The sequence below is a fragment of the Neltuma alba genome, unplaced genomic scaffold (assembly GCF_004799145.2).
Source record: "Neltuma alba isolate B1F8T4 unplaced genomic scaffold, ASM479914v2 tig00005741_pilon, whole genome shotgun sequence".
NCBI classification, from domain to species: Eukaryota; Viridiplantae; Streptophyta; class Magnoliopsida; order Fabales; family Fabaceae; genus Neltuma; species Neltuma alba.
Genome location: NW_021634213.1, coordinates 12452 through 33580, shown reverse-complemented (window position 1 = coordinate 33580; position 21129 = coordinate 12452). Strand labels below are relative to the sequence as shown.

The following is a 21129-nucleotide window of genomic DNA, read 5'->3' as shown; positions in this document are numbered from 1 at the left end:
ACCTGAAGGCTGAAGCGATTTTTCAATATATTTTTTAAAAAAATATGCAGACAGCGTAACAGCCGTAACTGATTGATTTGAAATTCTTTCAAATTCAGAAGCAAAATTGCAACGGCACTATTCTGCAACGGCTTAAATTCAATAAATTGGCTTCTACTAAATCTATTGTTCTCGCTTTTGCTTCTCGGCTTTCCTCAGTCGTTTGATTTTTAGTGGATGAACATCATCTTTCGTTGGTCTTCAGCTACTCTAATAACAAGGGGTATGCATGATTCGACTTCACGTTCGACTTCAGCAACAACATCTGCACTGACGATATGCATGATTCGATCTATATTTTGATTCTTCGATTCTCGGTACGCAATTTTTCTCCTCTTTTGGTCCTGGTATTCTTTGATTTTCCCCATTTCTCGTTCGATGTCTTCTAGCGGAACCCAGGTGTTATTGTTTTCATTTGCTTCGTTGGATCCTGATTGGTTATTATTTTGGATGCTTGTATTGAAATTCGTCTTTATTTCGCTAGTGATATGCCTTATTTCTTTGCTCTGTATTTTTATATATGTTCATAACTTGTTATTAGATTATCCGTGCTGCGTATTGCAATTATAATCGGTGGGTATTTTTTCCATTTGTGAGCTTTTTTCCGTTGCTTTTTCCCTATCCGTATTATTTTCGTCCTGAGATCCCTCGTCTGCATCATTGTGATGTAGAATCGGAACGGGAAGAGAATAAATCCAGGAAGAAAATGAAAGAGAATCCCAAGCATGGTTTTGTTGTTCTTGTATGCATTTAACAATGATTGCAACAGTGGCATTGCTTTGTTGGCGCATGAAATTGTGAAATTGTTTGCTTTCTTACTTGTCATATTTTTCGTTATCAAGGTGTGAATGAATGTTCTATCTAAGAAGCATAAATTTATTCAGAGTCGGTACTTAACTTCCTGATCTGTTTCTAGCTGTACTAGGCTGTACATAGGATCTATGTATATGTCATTACATTATCATCTGTTTTAGTGATGGTCTTGTCTAACTCTCTCATCGGCATCGAGGTGATCTAAGTAGTGATCTAAGTAGTTTAGCAGGTGAAATGGCTAATTTGTCAGCTAAATTTTGTAATATAACTTAAGTGAAAAAACTGGGCACAAGTAAATAAATTTTGGGTCCAAGGCTCCTGATCATTTATTGATTACCCCAATAGTCCTGACTGTATGAGAGCAACAGAGAAGAGAAGCCCATAGGAAAAAGGAGTAACTTTAATAATTTAATGCTTAAGTTTGTGGTCAAAATGAAAATCCTAAAACTACTCATAGTAAAATAATAAGAGAAATGAAAACAACAACAACAAATAATCTTAATTAGAAATAATGGTCAAAATGAAAATCCTAAAAAAATAATGGTAAATCCAAATAAATTGTAAAAAACCAATGAAAAACTAATGAGATGTTGCTGCATCATAATTTCTCTTGGGCTGGAAGAACTCGCCATTGCAAAATTAGATAGCTGGTAGCCATTAATGAAGACGGGGTTTACGTGACAGAACTTCTCCTCTATGAATCCATAGCATCTGAATCAACACAATCTTTCCAACAGATGAGTTAGTGGTAGATGGGACTTGATGTGGAGTCTGTAACTAGTACTTGTCATTGCTTAATACTAACTTGTGCACATTAACATGAATGTTGTGGAAGTGAAAGAAAAAAGTTTTAACGGATTCAATAAGGTAAGCAGACAGGGGAATACGTATAAAATCAATAGGCTGTTTCAAATTGTATCCTTGCATAATTTGGAATAGAGAGGCTGTAGACCCGTTAATAGAGTCATTACAATTAAATTCTGCTACAAGACTAATTGTAAGGCATATCTAAAAAATTCTGCTACAAGACTAATTGTAAGGCATATCTCCAATCAAGCTTTGGAGTAACCATCATTGCTATGGGGTGAAAAGTGGATGAAAATTGCCAGGGAGGCTAGAGGGTCTATCAAAAATAGCTCATTATCTAAGACAATGGTACTAGGTAGACCACGAAGACTCATAATCCAATAAGGCAAAAACCATCTTTGAGAATTTGTTGAGTACAATAAGAACCCATAAATAAGAGAAAACTAACAAAACCTGTCATCTACTAAGGCTGTGTGGTCTTCTAGATGATGAAATGTTCGGCATCTAAGAGAAGGCAGTCAAGTTTCTTAACTCCTATCCATAACCTCTTGATAGATGAGTCCAAAATGAGGGCATGATGCATATGCATTCTTTATTTTGTCAAAACCAGTGACGCTAATACTCAAGGTATTAATGAGGTAAACTCTCCTACTAAAGGCGTCGGTTACCTTGTTAGAGTAGAGATAGTGTTTTCAGTGCTCTAAACAGATTATGGTGTACTTCTGCTTTGTGTCATTGAGGTTCAAACTAAAAAAGGCTATAGGATGGCTGGCCAATGAAACTTCCAATTCCTACACTTAAGGCATCACAAGTAACCTAGCATTTATTACAATCAGGTAACATGTGCACAGAGGCACATGATAGCTTGTCCTTTATGATTTGGATAGCTTGAGAGGTAGTAGGGATCCAACTAAGCTTATCATTCTTCAAACAATCAATGGTTAGATGACAGTGCCATATATAAACTGTCGATAGAAGGATGCTAATCTGTGACAGCTTGAATGGCTTACAATGATTGTAGTTCTGGTTACTCTTGAATGGCTTAAACCTTGACAAGATCAAAAAATCGACCTTGTTTAGAAATAATGAATCAGAGAAAGATGACTTAATTTTATAAGAAGTTTCTGAAGTAGGTTGTAACATTTATTTGTTAAACTGGAAGGCATAACTAAACTATTCATAAAGTCAAATACTTGACAATTATTTTGTTGATGGCTCAGTTATCTACACACATTCTCCAGGAGCCATCTTCCCTGGGAGTATTGAGAGGATAAGAAAATCATAGGGATTGAACCTTAGAGACGACAATGTCCTTAAACTTGCTTAAGAGTCACTACTAGGTAAATTACCATCTATTAACGTAGGTAGGGTAGCAAACTTAGAGATGATAACAAGAATTTAGTATGCATTTATGTTGGCAAGATCATAAAGCTAAAGGCATCCTAAAGGAATATGAAACATGTTTGACATAGGAGAGGGGTATGTGACACTGTTGGGTGATCGATAGAGAAACCCAAGCAGCAAAATGGGTTCTTTTCCATGTGTCATTTGGTAACGAGACAACCAAGAGGCAACTAAAATGTTTTGATGGAACTTTGTTTGCAATGATCTCTTCATTCACATCTAAATAAAGTCAAACTATCTTATTCTTTAACTTGTTGAGCTCATTAATATATGGATTTCTCTAGGAATTTGAAAAATACAAAATAAAATGAGATTTGGAAATAATACAAGTTGATTAACTAAAATCCTAGAGGAACTAGTGTCTATCTTTAAGTTATAAGAAAACTTCACAAAAAGTTGATCAAATTTTACAACAAAATCATATTATATTTCAAACATAAAACACAAGCAAATTCTTATTCATAACTTTCAATCTCCCAAAATAATTGAGTAACACTTTTAAAGAGACAAATTTCCCTAAAAATTAAAAAGTATTCTAAAGATATGCAATCTGTTGAAATTTTAAATCAAGGATATATAATAACATGATATAAAATAATATCCTTGAGACTCTATTTAGAAGTTCATATACTTAAAGTAATATTTTATGCATAAAAATAAAAATATGTGTTTCTTGGAAGTTGAATTATAAAATTGTCTTTCCTATCAGTATTCCTCCTTTTGAAAAAGAGTGATCCTTGACCTCGTTTTTATGGGATAGAAGAATCTTTGTTATATGTGAAAATATAAAACAACCTACTAGAAAAAATATTGTTAAACTCTCTTGAAGTTTTAATTTAATCTTCACATGCTTGTTATAACAATGAAGAGACAAAAAGGTTGTAAAATATAATAAGTTTGCATTGGCAATACATCATAAAGATCACTAGCTTTATTTAAAGATAAAAGAACTTGCATAGTGGTTGGTAAACTAAGCTTAACTAATATTTTATACATAAAAATAAAAATAAGTGTTTCGTAGAAGTTGAATTATAAAATTGTCTTTCCTATGCCCTCTTGAAAAAGAGTCATCCTTGACTTTTGAGAGTTTTCATGAGATAGAAGAATCTTTGTCATATGTGAAAATATATATCAGCCTACTAAAAAAATATTGTTAAACTCTTTTGAAGTTTTAATTTCATCTTCACATGCTTGTAATTTTATTATCTTCACATGCTTGCTTATAACAATAAAGAGACAAAAAAATTGTAAAATATCACAAGTTTGCATTGGCTGATAAAGATCACGGGCTTTATTTTGTTAGTATGATTTGATTTATATTGCTTTTCTTGCGTATATTATTTTTCTCTTCTTCTTTTTTTTGTGGTATCAAAGCAATTTACAAAGGTAGAATGCTCAATAACTCTTGATTTATATTTTTATTAGGATTTATTATTTTCTTCTCTTGCATAATTAGTCATTTCTATAGTCTTTAAACCTACAGTGTAAAAACCTTAATCTCAAAACCCTATAAACTCGTCATAAAATCACTACTATGGTAGAAAAAGTAAGCTGTTACAACAAACTACCATAGTAGAAAGAAATTTGCATAATTGTTGAAATTAACATTTAAACTCGGTTCAAACTCGAACTCCGTTGCATGCAACTAAAATCGTTCATTTACATCCACTGGGCCTTCGAGCCTCAGGCCTGGGTAACAAAAGACATCACATCAGCCCATTCAAATGGTTTCCAACAAAATAAATCAGAGTTTCATAAGACACTAGAAATGGCCTCCGGCCAACCAAAATAAGGAGATAACATTCTCTCCAGTTTACAATAAGGCTGGGTAATTAAAATATTTCAAAAGGGGTCCTAAATGTGGCAATATACAACTAGCTATACATATACAAGGGCTAGAGGCCTAAAGCTAACCAAGCTTAAGCCTCTGCATCTCTTCCCGATGACACACGCCTAGAACCTTCACCTGAAAACATTGTAAACCACGAGGTGAGACAAACGTCCCAGTAACCAACTTTTCCAATTCAAGGTACTACTAAATAGGTGCTCGTGAGGTGTCAAGTGGGGCAGTTCACAAGTAATATGATAAATAGCCACAACAAGTCATGCAAGTGCAATGATGCAATTCTATCAACCATATCCCTCACTTTGGGAGATTTTCAAAAGCCGAACCCGACCTATCCCTCACTATGGGGGATGTAAGGAGTCAAAAGGCCTATCCCTCACTATGGGGGACGTAAAGAGCCAACCATCATGCATTAATGGAGGCCTTACCACGTGGTAGTAACAATCAAAACTCTCACCAATTTCCAATTAATGCATTATGCTCAAACCGTAATTAAAGAGTAAATGATCATTTCACAATTAACTTCTTTCAGTGGCCTATCTTTCACAAGTTCCAGATTCAATCAATATCAATTTAAACCCCACAAGACGGTTTTCCTTTTCAATATACAACATACACTTTGAACACAGTTGTTACTCGGAGCATAAAACATAAATCCACTCACAATACCACAAAAACATGTACAAAGGATTGGAAAGTGGTTACCTCTCGCCTGAGCAAGGAATAACAAACCAACAATACAGCCCCGTGCACCAACAAGGCTCATAACCGGTCTACACAAGCACACAACCATCATGTATTAGCTTTCAACTAATAATGTGGCCAAAACAACATTTAGGGACACAAAATTCCTAACTCCAACCAAACTCTACCCAACTTAAAAGGGTATAACCACCAAGGTAAACACTCCAAAGTCATAAAAATCCGTTAAAACCTTAATTGCTTTCCAAACGTCAATTAAAATTCATAACCTCAAGGACCCACTATAGGAATCCAACACCCAAACGTCCCATTTGAACATTAGAAGTCTTTACAACATTTTAAACCGATTAAACATCCAATTTAACCCTTTTAACATGACCCAAATCACAAAACTCAAAATCAACTTCCACATTATCATCCCCAATCACAAACCTCCCATTTCCATAAACCCTAATTTCAAAACTCAAAGTTCTTCAAATCCAAGAAAACTACACTGATTAAATACTTAGACTAACCCAAAGCAATCAATTAAACTCAAAACAATCGGTTAAAAATCTCAATTCCATAACAACATAGAAAACTCTAGGGTTTCACCATAAATCCTCAGAAATTCCAAGTAAGAAAGTAAATCAGAGGTTAAAATCACTTACTTGAGGTAATGGATCCTTAGAAATACCCCCTTCAAGCCAAAAAGTCGAAACCCTAGCAGAGCCTCTCTCTCTTCCTTCAGATTTTCTAATTTTCGCACATCTGACCCCTCCAGCGACTATATAGGTTCAACCCCTTTCACCGCGGCGAACTAATCCCGAAAGGGATTACTCGCTTGAAAACTTGACTTCGTCGCGGCGAAAGCTTCCAAGAGGAAAAGCTTGCTCACCTGAACAACTTCGCCGCGGCGTCCCTCTGATTTCACCGCGGCCAAACCTTCCCGAAAGAACACTCCCCCTAGAACTCCCGGAAGGATGGTACGGACACATCAGATAGATCTAGCCGGTAACGGACCGCCTCAAGAGAATGAGGCCTTTTTGAGACAAATGAGGGAGATGATGACAGCAGTGGTAGATGAAAGATTGAGAAAATTTGAAGAAGATTTCACAAGGAAGCATTAAGAGTCGGTCAATCAAGAGGACTGAGAGAACGAGGTGACTATGGAGGCATAAGGAGAAGGAGAAAGGGGGTTTAGAGGTGGTGATCGAGTTGGAGACTTACCTCAGAGGGAGGAGTATTGAGCAGTTAGCCAAGGAGGAGATACTTCAGATGGTGTGATTTACCCTCCGCTACTGAATGACATCACCAAGGTATGGAGAGAGGTGCACCGTCATGATCCTCCACAGTTCAAGGGAAGTTTGGAACCGTCAGATGCAGAGAAGTGGATTGAGCGGATGGAGACAATCTTTACTGCTGTTCCTTGTCTTTCCCCGCTCAAGGTACAAGTGGCAGTCACTTATCTTGTGGAGCAAGGAAGGCATTGGTGGGATAGTGCAAGACCTTTTGATATATCTCAATTAGACTGGGATACCTTCAAGCGGATGTTCTATGATCATTTCTTTCTGAAGGAGTTGCGAATGGAAAAGCAATTCCTGTTCTACTCCTTGAAGCAGGGAGAGATGCATGAGGATTAGTTTATCACAAGGTTTACAAACTTGGCAAAGTATGTGTCCAGGCAGACAGAAGATCATTCGTTTTGGCTAGCTCAACAGTTGATGAATCCTGCAAGGCCAGAGTTGAAACAGCAATTGGTCCTGTTAGAGACATACCTTTGAGGAGATGTGTGTGAAGCTGCGGGTTGCAGCTAGAAGGATGAGAGAGGTGGTAGAGGCAAGGAGGGCTGAGAACCAAGCTAGAGCAGCCCGTTATCCTGGTCCTACAGGAGGAGTGGGGAAAAGAAGTCAGTACAGCTCTGGGAGCTCGGGTAGCTCAGGGAGAAACAGGAATCAAGGGCAGAATCAGAGGTCGAACGCTCAGAGGGGCTTTATGCAAAGGTGCCAGAATCTAAACAATCAAACTGGCGGGGGACAGGGCTCCCGTTGAGACTCATCAGTGACCACCTCGAGTGTTACTGGACCGTGCCCCAGATGCAGGGGTAGGCGTGCGAGGCAATACTGGGAGTGCTTTCGATGCCACCGGTGGGGACATATTGCCAGAAACTGCCCAGAGAGTCAACCGACACCTCAAGCTGGCCGTTCTACTGTTATGGGACGTGTCTATGCCAAGACAAATGAGGAGGCTTCTGCATCTCCAAACTTGATTCGAGGTAACATTCTACTTGAGGGGCATGTTATTTCTGCTTTATTTGACTCGGGTGCTACGCACTCCTTTATTTCTGTGGACTGTGTTCAGAAGTTGAGTTTGCCTGTGGTTGTGCTACCTTATGATTTGAGAGTGTCTACTCCTGCGGGAGCCACTGTCGTAACTGGAAGAACGTGTCTAGAGCTTGCACTTCAGTTTGAGAATCGAGATTTTACAATAGATTTGTTTTGTCTACCTCTGAAAAGGTATTGACGTGATTATTGGCATGAATTGGTTGGTGATGATTACGGTAGGTGCCTTATGTGCTGAAATGTTAGGTGGTCCAGTTTTGTTGTCAGCTGCTCAAGTAGAGAAGGCAGTGAGGAAAGGGTGCCAGGCCTTCATTGTCTTCTTTTCAATTAGTGAGGATGAGGCAGGAGGAATTGAACAGATAGCTGTGGTGAGGGACTACCCTGAGGTGTTTTCAGACGAGGTTGCAGGACTACCTCCAGAGCGGGAAGTGGAGTTCTCCATAGAATTGGTTCCGGGAACCACCCCAATCTCAAAGGCTCCCTATAGAATGTCTCCTTCAGAATTGGTAGAATTGAAAAAGCATCTAGAAGAATTGTTAGAAAAGGGACTTGTCCGACCAAGTGTGTCGCCGTGGGGATCACCGGTTTTGTTTGTGAGGAAGAAAGATGGTAGCTTGAGGCTGTGTATTGACTATCGACAATTAAACAAGGTCACAATCAAGAACAAGTACCCGTTGCCTAGAATTGATGACTTATTGGACCAATTAGTCGGAGCGTCAGTTTTCTCTAAAATTGATCTGAGATCAGGATACCATCAGTTAAGGGTACAAGCAGAGGACATTTCAAAAACAACCTTTCGAACTCGTTATGGACACTATGAGTTTTTGGTGATGCCTTTTAGACTAACAAATGCTCCAGCTGTCTTTATGGACTACATGAATCGGATCTTTCGACCTTATTTGGACAGATTTGTGGTAGTGTTCATTGATGACATTCTGATGTATTCTAGAAGTGAGGAAGAACATCGAGAGCATCTTTACATTGCACTACGGATTTTGAGGGACCACCAATTGTATGCTAAGCTGTCAAAATGTGAGTTTTGGTTAAAAGAAGTGAAGTTCTTGGGTCATGTAGTGTCAACTCAGGGAGTAGCAGTGGATCCTAACAAGGTGGACGCAGTACTTAAGTGGGAAGTCCCTAAATCGGTAACTGAGGTGCGGAGTTTTGTGGGATTAGCTGGCTACTATCGAAGATTCATCCAAGGCTTTTCTCAGATTACAATGCCATTGACTAAGTTAACCAAGAAGGATCAACCGTTTATTTGGACCGAGAAATGTGAATCAGCATTCCAAGAGCTAAAGACCAGGTTGACTACAGCTCCGGTGCTTACACTTCCGATCCCTGGAGTACCGTATGTTCTTTACATCGATGCGTCACTAAAGGGTTTGGGTTGTGTGCTAATGCAGAACAATAAGGTGGTGGCATACGATTCCAGGCAGTTGAGGCCATATGAAGAAAACTACCCAACCCATGACTTGGATCTAGCGGCAGTAGTTTTTGCACTAAAGATCTAGAGGCATTATCTGTATGGCTCCCAGTTTGAAGTCTTTCAGTGACCATAAAAGTTTGAAATATTTGGTGGATCAGAAAGAGTTGAACAACCGGCAGCGTCGTTGGATGGAATTCCTGAAGGACTATGACTTTGAGATTAAGTATCATCCTGGAAAAGCTAATGTGGTAGCAGATGCTCTGAGTAGAAAAGTAGTGCATGTGTTCTATATGAGCTTAAAGGAATAGGAATTGCTTTTCCATTCGCAACTCCTTCGGAAAGAAATGATCATAGAACATCCGCTTGAAGGTATTCCAGTCTAATTGAGATATATCAGAAGGTCTTGCACTATCCCACCAATGCCTTCCTTGCTCCACAAGATAAGTGACTGCCACTTGTACCTTGAGCGGGGAAAGACAAGGAACAGCAATAAAGATTGTCTCCATCCGCTCAATCCACTTCTCTGCATCTGACGGTTCCAAACTTCCCTTGAACTGTGGAGGATCATGACGGTGCACCTCTCTCCATACCTTAGTAATGTCATTCAGTAGCGAAGGGTAAATCACTCCCTCTGAAGTATCTCCTCCCTGGCTAACTGCTCGATACTCCTCCCTCTGAGGTAAGTCTCCAACTCGATCACCACCTTCTAAACCCCCTTTCTCCTTCTCCTTGTGCCTCCATAGTCACCTCGTTCTCTCGGTCCTCTTGATTGATCTTGATGCTTCCTTGTGAAATCTTCTTCAAATTTTCTCAATCTTTCATCTACCACTACTGTCATCATCCCCCTCATTCTCTTGAGGCTGTTCGTTACCGGCTGGATCTGTCTGACGTATCCGTACCATCCTTCCGGGAGGTCCAGGGGGAGTGTTCTTTCGGGAAGGTTTAGTCGCGGCAAAATTAGAGGGACGTCGCGGCGAAGTTCTTCAGGTGAGCGAGGTTTTCCTCTCGGGAAGCTTTCGTTGTGGCGAAGTCAGATTAAGTTCACCGCAACGAAAGGGTTTCGAATTTTTGGCTTGGAGGAGGCATTTCTAAGGATCCATTACCTCAAGTAAGTGATTTTAACCTCTAATCTACTTTCTTACTTGGAATTTCTGAGGATTTATCGTGAAACCCTAGAGTTTTCTATGTTGTTATGAAATTGAGGTTTTTGACCGATTGTTTTGAGTTTAATTAATTGCTTTGGGTTAGTCTAAGTATTTAATCAGTGTAGTTTTCTTGAGTTTTGAAATTAGAGTTTATGGAATTGAGGTTTTTGACCAATTGTTTTGAGTAAAACTTCGTCGTGGCAAACATACCCTGAGCTATTCCTCCAATATACCTCAATTCTAACCCGAACACCAAGATCAACATTAAATAACTAATCTATCCTCAAAATCAACCAAAAAGAAGCTATTAAAACCCGATAAAACTCAGGATGTTACATACAGGGTATCCAAAATACGAATGAGATAAATGAGATACGAATGAGATAAATGAGATTGATGTTTGTTGTCTTAACCATTCCTTTTAGTCCCAATAAGAAGGTGGTGGGGTATTCTTTCTCTAGCAAAGTTTTCGTGTTGTTGATTCCTAAACGTAGTACTAATGGAGTAGAGTTAACCTAACCTTTTCTGTGGTATCAATAAGGTAGAATGCTCAATGGTACTTAGCTTAATTACTAACAATTTTAGCACAAATACAATGTAATTGTCATATTACAAATTTTATTATTGATGTGGCATTTTGTAACTACTGTTGCTTCTTTCTAGTTGACATCTTCAAACATGCTTTAGTTGTTCCTTTCTCATACTTAATGACCTAAAAAACACAAAATAGAATTGATTTAAAAATAATAATAATTGACAAGCAAAAACCCTAGAGCATATTAATAAACAAAATAGAATTGATAAACAAGCAAAAAATGGCTGCAACCTAGAGCTAAGTACCATATTAATAAACAAAATTTCTAATCCTAAATTTTATTCTAAAAACTACATATGCTACTACTCTAACCCTAAATCTACATATGCTACTAATATAAAGGATATAATAATAAAATAAATTTAAAAATAATAAAAGTAATTCAACAAAAAATAATTTGGTTAGAAATGAGATAAAAAACCTCTTAAGGTGCTATTAAATAGAATGGCGAAGCCTAAGCCCATCTTAAGGTGCTATTAAATAGAATGGCAAAGCCTAAGCCCCATGACACCTCTTGCACCCCAGTAAAGCTTGGCAAGCTTTATTCTTAACAGTAGGGGTGTTCAAGGCCGGCCCGTTCCGGTCCCGGTCTTATTGGGACGGGACGGATCCGTCCCAAAATTTTTCGGGGCGGGACAAACCGGGATGGGACAAAAAAGGGGTTGTCCCGTCTCGGTCCCGTCCCGGTTCCGTTTTTTAAAAAAAAAAAATTAATTTTTTTAATTTTTTATATAATATCATTTTTTTCATATTTTTTTAAGATTTGAGACTATTGTATGGAACTATGGATATATTTATTTAGAGTTTTTATATTTGTTAATGATTTGAGATTATTGATGATTAGAATTTTTAGCAAGTTTTTATTGTGTTAAAAGCTTTTGTTTAGAGTTTTTAATAACTATTATATGTAATATTTTGAGCTTTTGTTTAAGAGTGCCCAAACAAATAAAAAAAATGTTTTTATAAGATTTAAGCTCAAAAAAATATAATTAAAAAAATTAGATTTTTTTTTAAAAAAAATTAAAAATAAAATAAAAATAAAATTATTTCGGGACGTCCCGGATCCGTCCCGACCGGGACCGGGACAACCCCGGGACGGGCCGGGACACGGGACAAAAATCTGTCCCGTTACTGTTCATCGGGACGGAACCGGGACGGGCTGTCCCGGTCCCGATCCGTCCCGTGAACACCCCAGGCCCGTCCCGATCCGTCCCGTGAACACCCCACTTAACAACAGGCTAGATTTGTAAAATATATACATACTCTATTTGAAATAAGTACAAAATAAAATTAAAATAAAGACTAGATATAAGACTAGATCCTTTTGAGACAGGCCGCCTGGTGGAATGGGATCTTTATCAGGATCTCTATTACGAAGCAATAACGCAATAAGGAAAAGTCCAATGAAAAGGCCGCCTGGTTTCCATCATTGGGATTATACTTTTGCCAGGAAAAGTCCAAGTCTGTTAAAGTCTGTTATTGGGATTTTATGTCTCACTTTGTTATATCTTATTGAATTGAAGGTAATAGTGATTGATAACTTGTTGTGTGCTCTGTTGACATAGATCTACATGCTGAAGGAGTATGATTGCATGCTGAAGGAGTATGAAGGGGTGTGGTTGATTACACTAAAAAGATTCTTGTTAGGTATTTGGGCCATTTGGCTCTCCAGGTGTGCAAGGCTGTTTGACAATGAAGAAACCAAACATGGCTAGTCCATTGCGAAACTCTTGGGAATCATGAACAACATATCCATTTAGGAATATCATTGATGATAGGTTATTGTGCACAAAAATTGAGTTTGCTAAAAAGCACAAGGGTTAGGAACATGTTAGGGTAGCTAACTACTTAGCAAAACTCTCTCACAAGTTAGATAATTTTTGTATTTTTAATTAACCTCCACTTTAGTTTCATGCAAAAAAAAAAAAAAACTTTAAGCATATGAAGAAGCAGAACATATGTAAAACATTGATAGGTGCAGAGCAATAGATATAAAACAAACATATGACCAGAGAAGAAGAGAGGAGAGAAAAACAAGAGAGAAAAAGTTACATGCTGTTAAAATGAAAGCTCTAAAACTACTTATGGTAAAATAATAAGAAAAATAAAAAAATAATAATAACAAAAATTGATTGTAATTAGAAATAATGATAAATCCTAACAAATAATGGTAAATTCAAAAAAAAGTTCTAAAACTAAATGAAAGACTAATCACTTCTTTTAACATATGAAATAACTTTGCTTTACGGTTTGCTTTTGATGCTTTGTTTATGAAACTTTTAGAACAAAAATATTTTTTACTTTTCATTTTTTGAAAAATATATACGCGAAAATTATAAAAGGCGATTTTTCGTTTTATAAAAGCATATAAAATCTACAACGTCTTTCATTTTATTCAAAAAAAACCTGAAAATTATAAAAGCACAACTTTAAATTTGATTTTAAAATAATTATTTTAATATATTTTATTATTTAAAAATATAAAATCATCAGATTCCGTCTTTGGAGATTTAAAACTTAAAAAAAAAAAAGTTAACTTATGTAATCTTCAATAAATATAAAAACTCTATGCAATCGACCCTGAGATTAAGAATCCAAACACCCTTTCTCTAGAAAATTCATTTCATCAGTTAATTAGATCCCTCTCTTTAGATCTGTCACCAAATTCAATTGATAATATTATTAGCCAATTAAACAGTAGTGATAAATTTATGCTAATTTTTCTCTCTATAATAATATCTTGAACGTGTACTGACTACTGAGTCCGATATTATCAACCAAGAATCCTTTCACATTAAACTGAATAAATTTTCAAGAACAACAACACACCAGAGTTGAAGAAACATAGCTTGCAGTTTGAGAGAGAAGAGAAATGGAATGAGAAAGAGAAACCATGAAGATGAGAAAGGGAAAGACGAAGAGCAACGAACCTGCCAGAGGTTGAAGACGATGAGCGGTACATGGAGGCCGGTCGGAGGTTGAAGATATAATGGAAGGCCGTTGCCAACGCCGACGATGGGACCTCGTTTGATGGATGGACGCCGCACCGATTGAGTTGAGAAATAGAGTCGTTGAGATGGGAATTGATCGGTGTTTCATTTATAGCCGTTACAGGTGTCTAGCTTTCGGTGATATAGCCGTTAGATTGTTCACAAGGATTGCCACGGCATGATGATTATTATTGGATATTTAATTTTTTTTAATTTAGACTAAAGCAATGCAATTATGTCGAAGCATTAACAGATTTGACAATTAAATTGATTTAATTTTTTAATTTTTTTAATATTTAATATTTAATATTATATCTTTTAATTTAAATTTAGTCGGTTTTATTTTTGAATTCAGTTGATCTCCATTCTCCATACAGCTACAGTCTGTCAATTACAAAGCTTGGGTTATTTTGTGAGATTGTTATTTTTTATAGTCCTTAAATATAAATAATGCTTTTGTCGGGTCATGTAATGTCATTTTCCCCAAAAGAAAATGAGGAAAGGGTGGTTGCGGTGAAAGGATGAAAGAACAAGCAAGAACACTGGATGCGAAAGCTCGATTCTACCGATAATTTGATTCCGTTGATAAATATGAACAAGAAAGCTTTGGCTATTCTCATGCGTGCCAGAATGAGATCAAATAATTCCATCAACCCTTCTCTCTCCCCTCTGGCTGTAAGTTCCCTCTCCTAATTCCGACAATTGTGTTGATTAGCGTCGAATTCTTTTACTTTATTCTGATTCAAGGTGTATTAGAGTCTCTATTAAATCGTTTCGGCTCAAGAATTTGATTTCATTTTTTATGACGTACCTTCGAATTCAATTTTCCTTGTATTTTATGCGCAACAGAGAGATTTGAACCAAATGAAGCAGAATTCCCCGGAAAACCAGTCCGCTGGACATGCTATTCGACATGATTCAGAGAGTAAAATGCGTACTGATGACGCTGGCAATTGTGAGAGGTTCATAGTTTGAAACACTTAGAATTTTCATACGAGGACAACATTTTTAATGCAATGCTTTTGTAGCTGATTTCTTGCCTGTCATTTTCATTTGCTTTTAGAGAATTTGAACTTGTGCGCACATCAATGCATTCCGCGATTTCCATGAGCAAAACAGAAGATCTAGATACGGCACTTGATAATTTCTCTGAGGTAGCGTTTAGTAAATCAGTAAAAGATTGCAATTTTATTCCGATGTTATCAACGTTTGTTTGACTCTGATGATCTGATAACAATGTAGGGTTATGCTAATCTCTATATTGAAAACCGCCGGAAGTTGCTGCTTGTGCTTGCCAGAGAATATGATCTGAACAGGGTACATGTTCGTGAACTAATAAAACAGTATCTTGGACTTGAACTTCCTAGTGGTGAGATTTTGGTGGATTTATACAGCAAGCTATTTGCATTGTAACTTATGAATGCTTGTAGACATTTGATTGGAATATTATGGTCTCAGTGGATAAAGCTCAAGGGAATTTCTCTGAAGAGGGCTTATTTTCTTCTTTCTACCGCATTGAACGGAATTTGAGGCATGCACTAAGGCCACTTTATGAAATTCTCTTTGACCGTCTCAACACTCACCCTGGAGGGCTGAGATTTTTATCCATTCTTCGTTCTGATATCTTATCCATTCTCACGTAAGGTTATGACCCATGTGCCATATTTTACTTATTGGATTTTTGTGGTATTTAGTTAATTTTTGGGACACTTCTCGTTTGAACGAGTCTTGTTGAATAATTGGACATGCGTCTCCACACATACATGATAATAGATTATAAATGTTTCACAGCCTTACTCTTATTGGAAATTGTGCATGTTTGTTTAATGTGATTCTTGTAATGAAAGCGGCAGCAGATATAGAAATCTTCAATTACTTATTACTTCCTTTAACTTTCAGTAAATTCAATATCAGAGAATTTATCTTGATTGTTCTACAAGCCTTTGCACTGTGATTCTTGTATGAGGTCCTTAAAATAAATTTTGGGATGTCTTAAATTGAGTGCATACAGGTTATAACTTGCTTCATTGGGAGAAAATTAAGAAAAAGACGACAAAATTTTAGCTTTTCTTTCCTGAAAGTTTCAATTTGATACTTCACATATTCAATGGTATAGAGAGGAAAATATTTCATCTCTGAGAGCGCTGGATTCATATTTAAAGGAAAAACTGAGTACGTGGCTTAGTCCTGCTACCTTAGAGCTTCATCAAATTACTTGGGATGATCCTGCTTCTCTGTTGGAGAAAATTGTTGCTTATGAGGTACTTCCCCACGTGGGTTTCTTTGCATCGCTTGTCTATCTTGCTGTGCATAATCTTCAACATCATTTGTAGGCCGTGCATCCTATTAGCAACCTTCTGGATCTTAAGAGAAGGCTTGGTGTTGGCCGTCGTTGTTTTGGATATTTGCATCCAGCAATTCCTGGTCAGTGATTCTTCTAACTTTTGGTTGCTTAAACATAGCTCTCTTGTTGGCAGTACTACTGGATCCATTTAATGCAGTTTTCTTTGGAACCTCTGCAATTTATGCTATTCATACTGTTAAGTAGCTGAAATTTCACTGATATAATGAGATGATCCCTTTTAAAGTGGATTTACTACATGCATGACCATTGTGTCTTAAGATAAAGCCAATGGACTAATATTCACTGAGGAATAGGTGACAGTGTTATCTAAAGTACATGAGTCACTGATCAAGTAATAATTATTAATACTATACACCCAATAGTTGCTTATGGTCAGCATGTGCACTTGTTCTCTGATCCAGTTCTTATGTGAGGTAACATGGAAATTAAATTTGGTGTCACCGTTCTTGCATATAAATACTGACTGACTGAATGAATTTGAGTTGTTTATCATATAATGCATACATGAACTTTCAATGTATTACATTATTTGACGTGTGATTTGTTTTTCCTCAGGAGAACCCTTAATTTTCATTGAAGTTGCGCTGCTTAAGAATGTTGCTCGGACTATACAGGTTGATTTTCTTTGGACTTTATGTAACCTTCGGCAGCACATTTTCCTTCCGTCCTTCCTTCTACGTTATGTACTTTATTTTTCCCTCCCAGGAAGTTTTGTGGGATAGTCCTCCCATACCTGAAAGTGAGGCAACCTGTGCATTATTCTACTCCATTTCATCAACTCAGGTATGGCATATACTATATAAGGAACACAGTAGGATCAAGTTTAGTATATATTATGGCAAAGTTTAGTTGGATCATTCTGAGTGAAATGTGAGCTGTACCTTATTATCTGTTTTGATTTAATTTTCCCTTTGTTCATGTTTTCTGACTTGTTTTGTTTATGCTTGTGCCAAAAACCTCTGTGTTTGCTTTATTTGGTAGATGAAATCTGTTTGCTTTTCTATTTATCCCATCTGTGGCCGTTGGTCTCTTAAAAGAAAAGCGAAATACTGGAGATAGTTCCAGATATTGAGAATTTTCTTTCACATAGCTGGATGGTCTAATTCTGAGATTTTGCAGCCTGGATTATCGGGGATCAACCTAGGTGAGTTTCTCATCAAGCGTGTCATAACACTGGTGAAACGAGAGATGCCCCATATCTCTGTAAGTATTTTAACAAATTCTTGGAGCTCTGAATTTGAAGATTGTGATCGAGTAAAGTTTCTTGCTTCATAGACATTTTAATATTGCATATCTGCAGTAGAATAAAGTTTCTATTTGTATATAGCACTGTCTGTTGATTGTGTTTCTTTCTACTCTTTTTTCTTCATTTTTGGAGAGCAATTTCTACCCTTAATTTTCTTCTTCTTCTTTGAGACGAAAGGTATTTTCATGAATATTTTTAGCGTAAAGATCACATCTAGGAATAAAGCACCTTTCATTCTGAATTAGAAATGTTATTCAGGGCTTCAGCCAGCCGAGGAAATCCATTATATTATTATGCAAGGGGATTGGAATGGTTGATTCACTGAAAATGGCTAAAACCTGAAGAAATTATAGAATAAATTGGCCACAGGATTTTATGGAGAAATATGCTAGTTTCAAGATGCGTGTGACTTTTTTGGTTGCATCCTTAAATTTATTACCTCATTTCTTTTCTTCTATCCAAACCAAAATTTATCGGACTAGTTGTACTCAAGGGAATACCATAAACAAAATGATATGCCAATATTTTTCAATAACAGCATAATTAACATATTGCTTTCCTCATCATAGAAGAGTAAATTCTACGACTGATATGTATGCTCAAGTCCAACAATTGTTTGAACACGTGACATTCCTTGACAAAAGATATGTCTTTTCCATTATTGTCATACTTTATATGCTAAATCATTGTCATCTTGCTTTACCATTCAATTATCAATTATTGCTTGCAGACATTTGCGACTCTCAGTCCAATCCCAGGGTTCATGCAGTGGCTTCTATCCAAGCTAGCATCGCAAACAATACTTGCTGAATCAGACACGTCAGAGTCACTGGCTGAGGGATCCAGTTCGACCTTTAGGGAGAACATACTTAAGCCAGAGGAAGAAAAAGCACTTATGAGTATATCAAAGTAACCTACATACCGTTCTATATATTTTCATTCCAAATTTACCCGACGATCAATATTTTACTATCCTTGGAGAATAGTGGATATCTGATCTGGTTGTCTTTATTGGGACGTAACTAGTACATGGCCAGTTGTGCTGTGCACAGTTCAATTTCAACTTTTAGCAGTGAGAGGGAGAAAAAATATAAGAACAAAACCCGCTGTGAAGCATGCCTGAAAGGAGACAGTGAAATGGGCTAATATAAATAGATGGACTGAATAAAGTGGAAATGAAGGGTCAAATTAATAAGGTGAATACATTGAAAAGATGCCCACCTCTACAAGCGGTCGTTACAAAATGATGGAGTTTACAATGTTGGAAATAGCTTTCGATACTGGCCCCAAACTCTCAGTCTCTCTTGATTGCATGCAATGCATGTACTAGCGAAATGCAGAGGTCCTTAGTAGCCTAAGTCAATTAATACTCATTATGGCTAATCCTTTGGGAATACTTGTTTTTGAACTCTTGCTGTTGAGGAGTTACATTTCTGGCTGTGAAGCATTCAAAATTCTTCCATGGGTTCTTTAGCTATTATCATCAAGTGAATGATAAATATTGGTGTTTGGGACGTTCTTATACTAGGTTTAATGTATTATTAACATCTGTATGAGCTGCAGAGATATTGCCACCGGAAAAAATGGAATGGAAGTGATGTTCAACTTGCTTACTTCTACAGACCTCGAATGGACCAAATCACCAGAACTGCTGTGTGTATTACAACCGCTTCTGATGCGATTATGTGCTAGGTATCACAAACATTTTAGAGAGATTGAAAAATATGGGAATATTACAGTATTCTATGTTCATCAATTGTTTATTTATTCAGATTTTCGAAAGAATGTAAAAGAGTGTTGGATAACTTGAACTGAGTTCATCAAGTGGCGAGATAATATATTCTTTTTTATATTGTAGATACCTTCTTCAAGAGAAGAAAAGAGGAAAAGCGTTAGATTCAGTAGCAAATTTTCACTTGCAAAATGGAGCGGTATGTCATGCAAGCCCATTGAATAGTCAATCAACTTCTCAGTTCTTGGCAACTCTCTTTGTGAAACCAGTTGGTTCCTTTTAATACGTGATTTACTGTTGCATGTTTTCACATTCCTCACGGTCTTTTGACTGCGACCTGGTATGAGCTGATTTCTTTACAGACGTTTTTCCTAAAGCAGACAAACTTCTCATGAAGGGGTTCAATGTTCTAGCCAAAAGTTACTTGCGGTCCTGATCTAAATATTTTCTATTTCAAAATTTAATGAAGGATTATGAATAATTCTGATAATTTCTTAAGACATCTTTCCTGATGAAAATCCTTTAGACTCGAATATGTAGACAAAGCGCAAACCCACTCTGCTTAATTTTTAATTAGGAGATGAGATTTTTTTTTTTTTTTTTGTTTTTGGTTGGGGGTGGGTGGGTATTGAACTTAATGATAGAAAACTTGACATGATGTGAAGAACTATTTCATTTTAAAAGCTTGTTTCTAAGAATGCCTAGGAATAGTTTAATTTTAGTTTCTATCAGAATTAATAATTTTATGCTTCTCAACTTGGAATAGATGATTGAGAGGATAAACTGGATGGCTGATCGATCGGAAAAAGGCCTATCTCAAAGTGGAGGCATCATGGTGAACTATGTGTATAGGTAATCTTTTACCCTAGTCACCTTTTTATATAAAATGCCAGCCTACTTTGTGTCATGTTGACTAAGATAAATCATGTTACATTCTTGATCATTGAACTTCCTCTTATGTGGTGTAATTTTTTTGAAGTTTACGTATTTGAATCGTATGAATTCATGCGTGAATTTCATTCCATCGATGATTTGACCCTAATTTCAGGCTGGAGCACATAAATGAATTCGCTCATTCATATTTCAGCACTGGTGATATTCATGCTTCGAGTGATCTCCGTTGTGCTGTTGAGGTAATAACTTTTGTTGAATCTCTTTATATAAACAGCTGTGCATATGTGTGGAGGCAAAGTTCATTGATTGCATATCAGCTCACCACTATTAAGCTTGACCTTTTCCACCATTGTTCTTCTGTCTTGTTAAGTCTCTTGAATGTTATTTGCAGCCATGAGAGTCGCGGAGTGACAAGAAATTTTGATGTCTGCTTGAACAGAATATGGCGGGAACGTTTCATTTCAAGGATGGTTTAATTGCATACAAGTCTAGATTATGAAGAAGCTTGTTACTAGTAAAATTTGGTCACATCCGTCCAGAGAATAATCGGCAGCTCATTATTATCCAATCCAAGTTTCTGGTAATATGAAGGGAAACTCCATGCAATACCGAATAATTGCTCTGTTTGTGGAAGGCACTGATCTTTCTTGCTTGGGTTAAGGTTTTATAAGATATATAAACTGGGAGTTATGTCCATCAAATAATGTAAATATATCTGACATTGGCATTTTTCAACCAAGCAGGCTATATATAGCGGTTCTTAAGAGTATTATAACATATCAATTCAGTTCGTAACACAGA

The 21129-nt window shown here is 36.8% G+C and overlaps 2 protein-coding genes across 5 annotated transcripts; both read left to right on the top strand.

Annotated features, from left to right (window-relative positions):
- Window positions 1–234: 234 nt before the first annotated feature.
- LOC114748555 (malonyl-CoA decarboxylase, mitochondrial) lies at window positions 235–21127 on the top strand. 4 transcript variants are annotated; one of them, XM_028936984.1, is made up of 17 exons: window positions 235–356; window positions 14582–14766; window positions 14941–15053; window positions 15155–15245; window positions 15334–15460; window positions 15550–15730; window positions 16208–16352; window positions 16425–16515; window positions 17012–17070; window positions 17162–17239; window positions 17576–17659; window positions 18433–18611; window positions 19266–19394; window positions 19561–19633; window positions 20201–20286; window positions 20483–20567; window positions 20768–21127. In XM_028936984.1, the coding sequence occupies exons 2-17, from the start codon at window positions 14638–14640 to the stop codon at window positions 20825–20827; spliced, it is 1710 nt and encodes a 569-aa protein (XP_028792817.1). In that variant the 5' UTR covers window positions 235–356; window positions 14582–14637; the 3' UTR covers window positions 20828–21127. The 4 variants fall into 4 exon arrangements, with proteins under 4 accessions (XP_028792817.1, XP_028792818.1, XP_028792816.1 ...); XM_028936985.1 differs by lacking the exon at window positions 235–356 and adding an exon at window positions 13674–14215 and having other exon boundaries at window positions 20483–20562; XM_028936983.1 differs by lacking the exon at window positions 235–356 and adding an exon at window positions 13674–14215.
- On the top strand, window positions 7379–8113 carry LOC114748558 (uncharacterized). Its single transcript, XM_028936989.1, has 2 exons — window positions 7379–7593; window positions 7687–8113. Exons 1-2 carry the CDS (start codon window positions 7379–7381, stop codon window positions 8111–8113), a joined length of 642 nt encoding a protein of 213 aa, XP_028792822.1.
- Window positions 21128–21129: the final 2 nt, after the last annotated feature.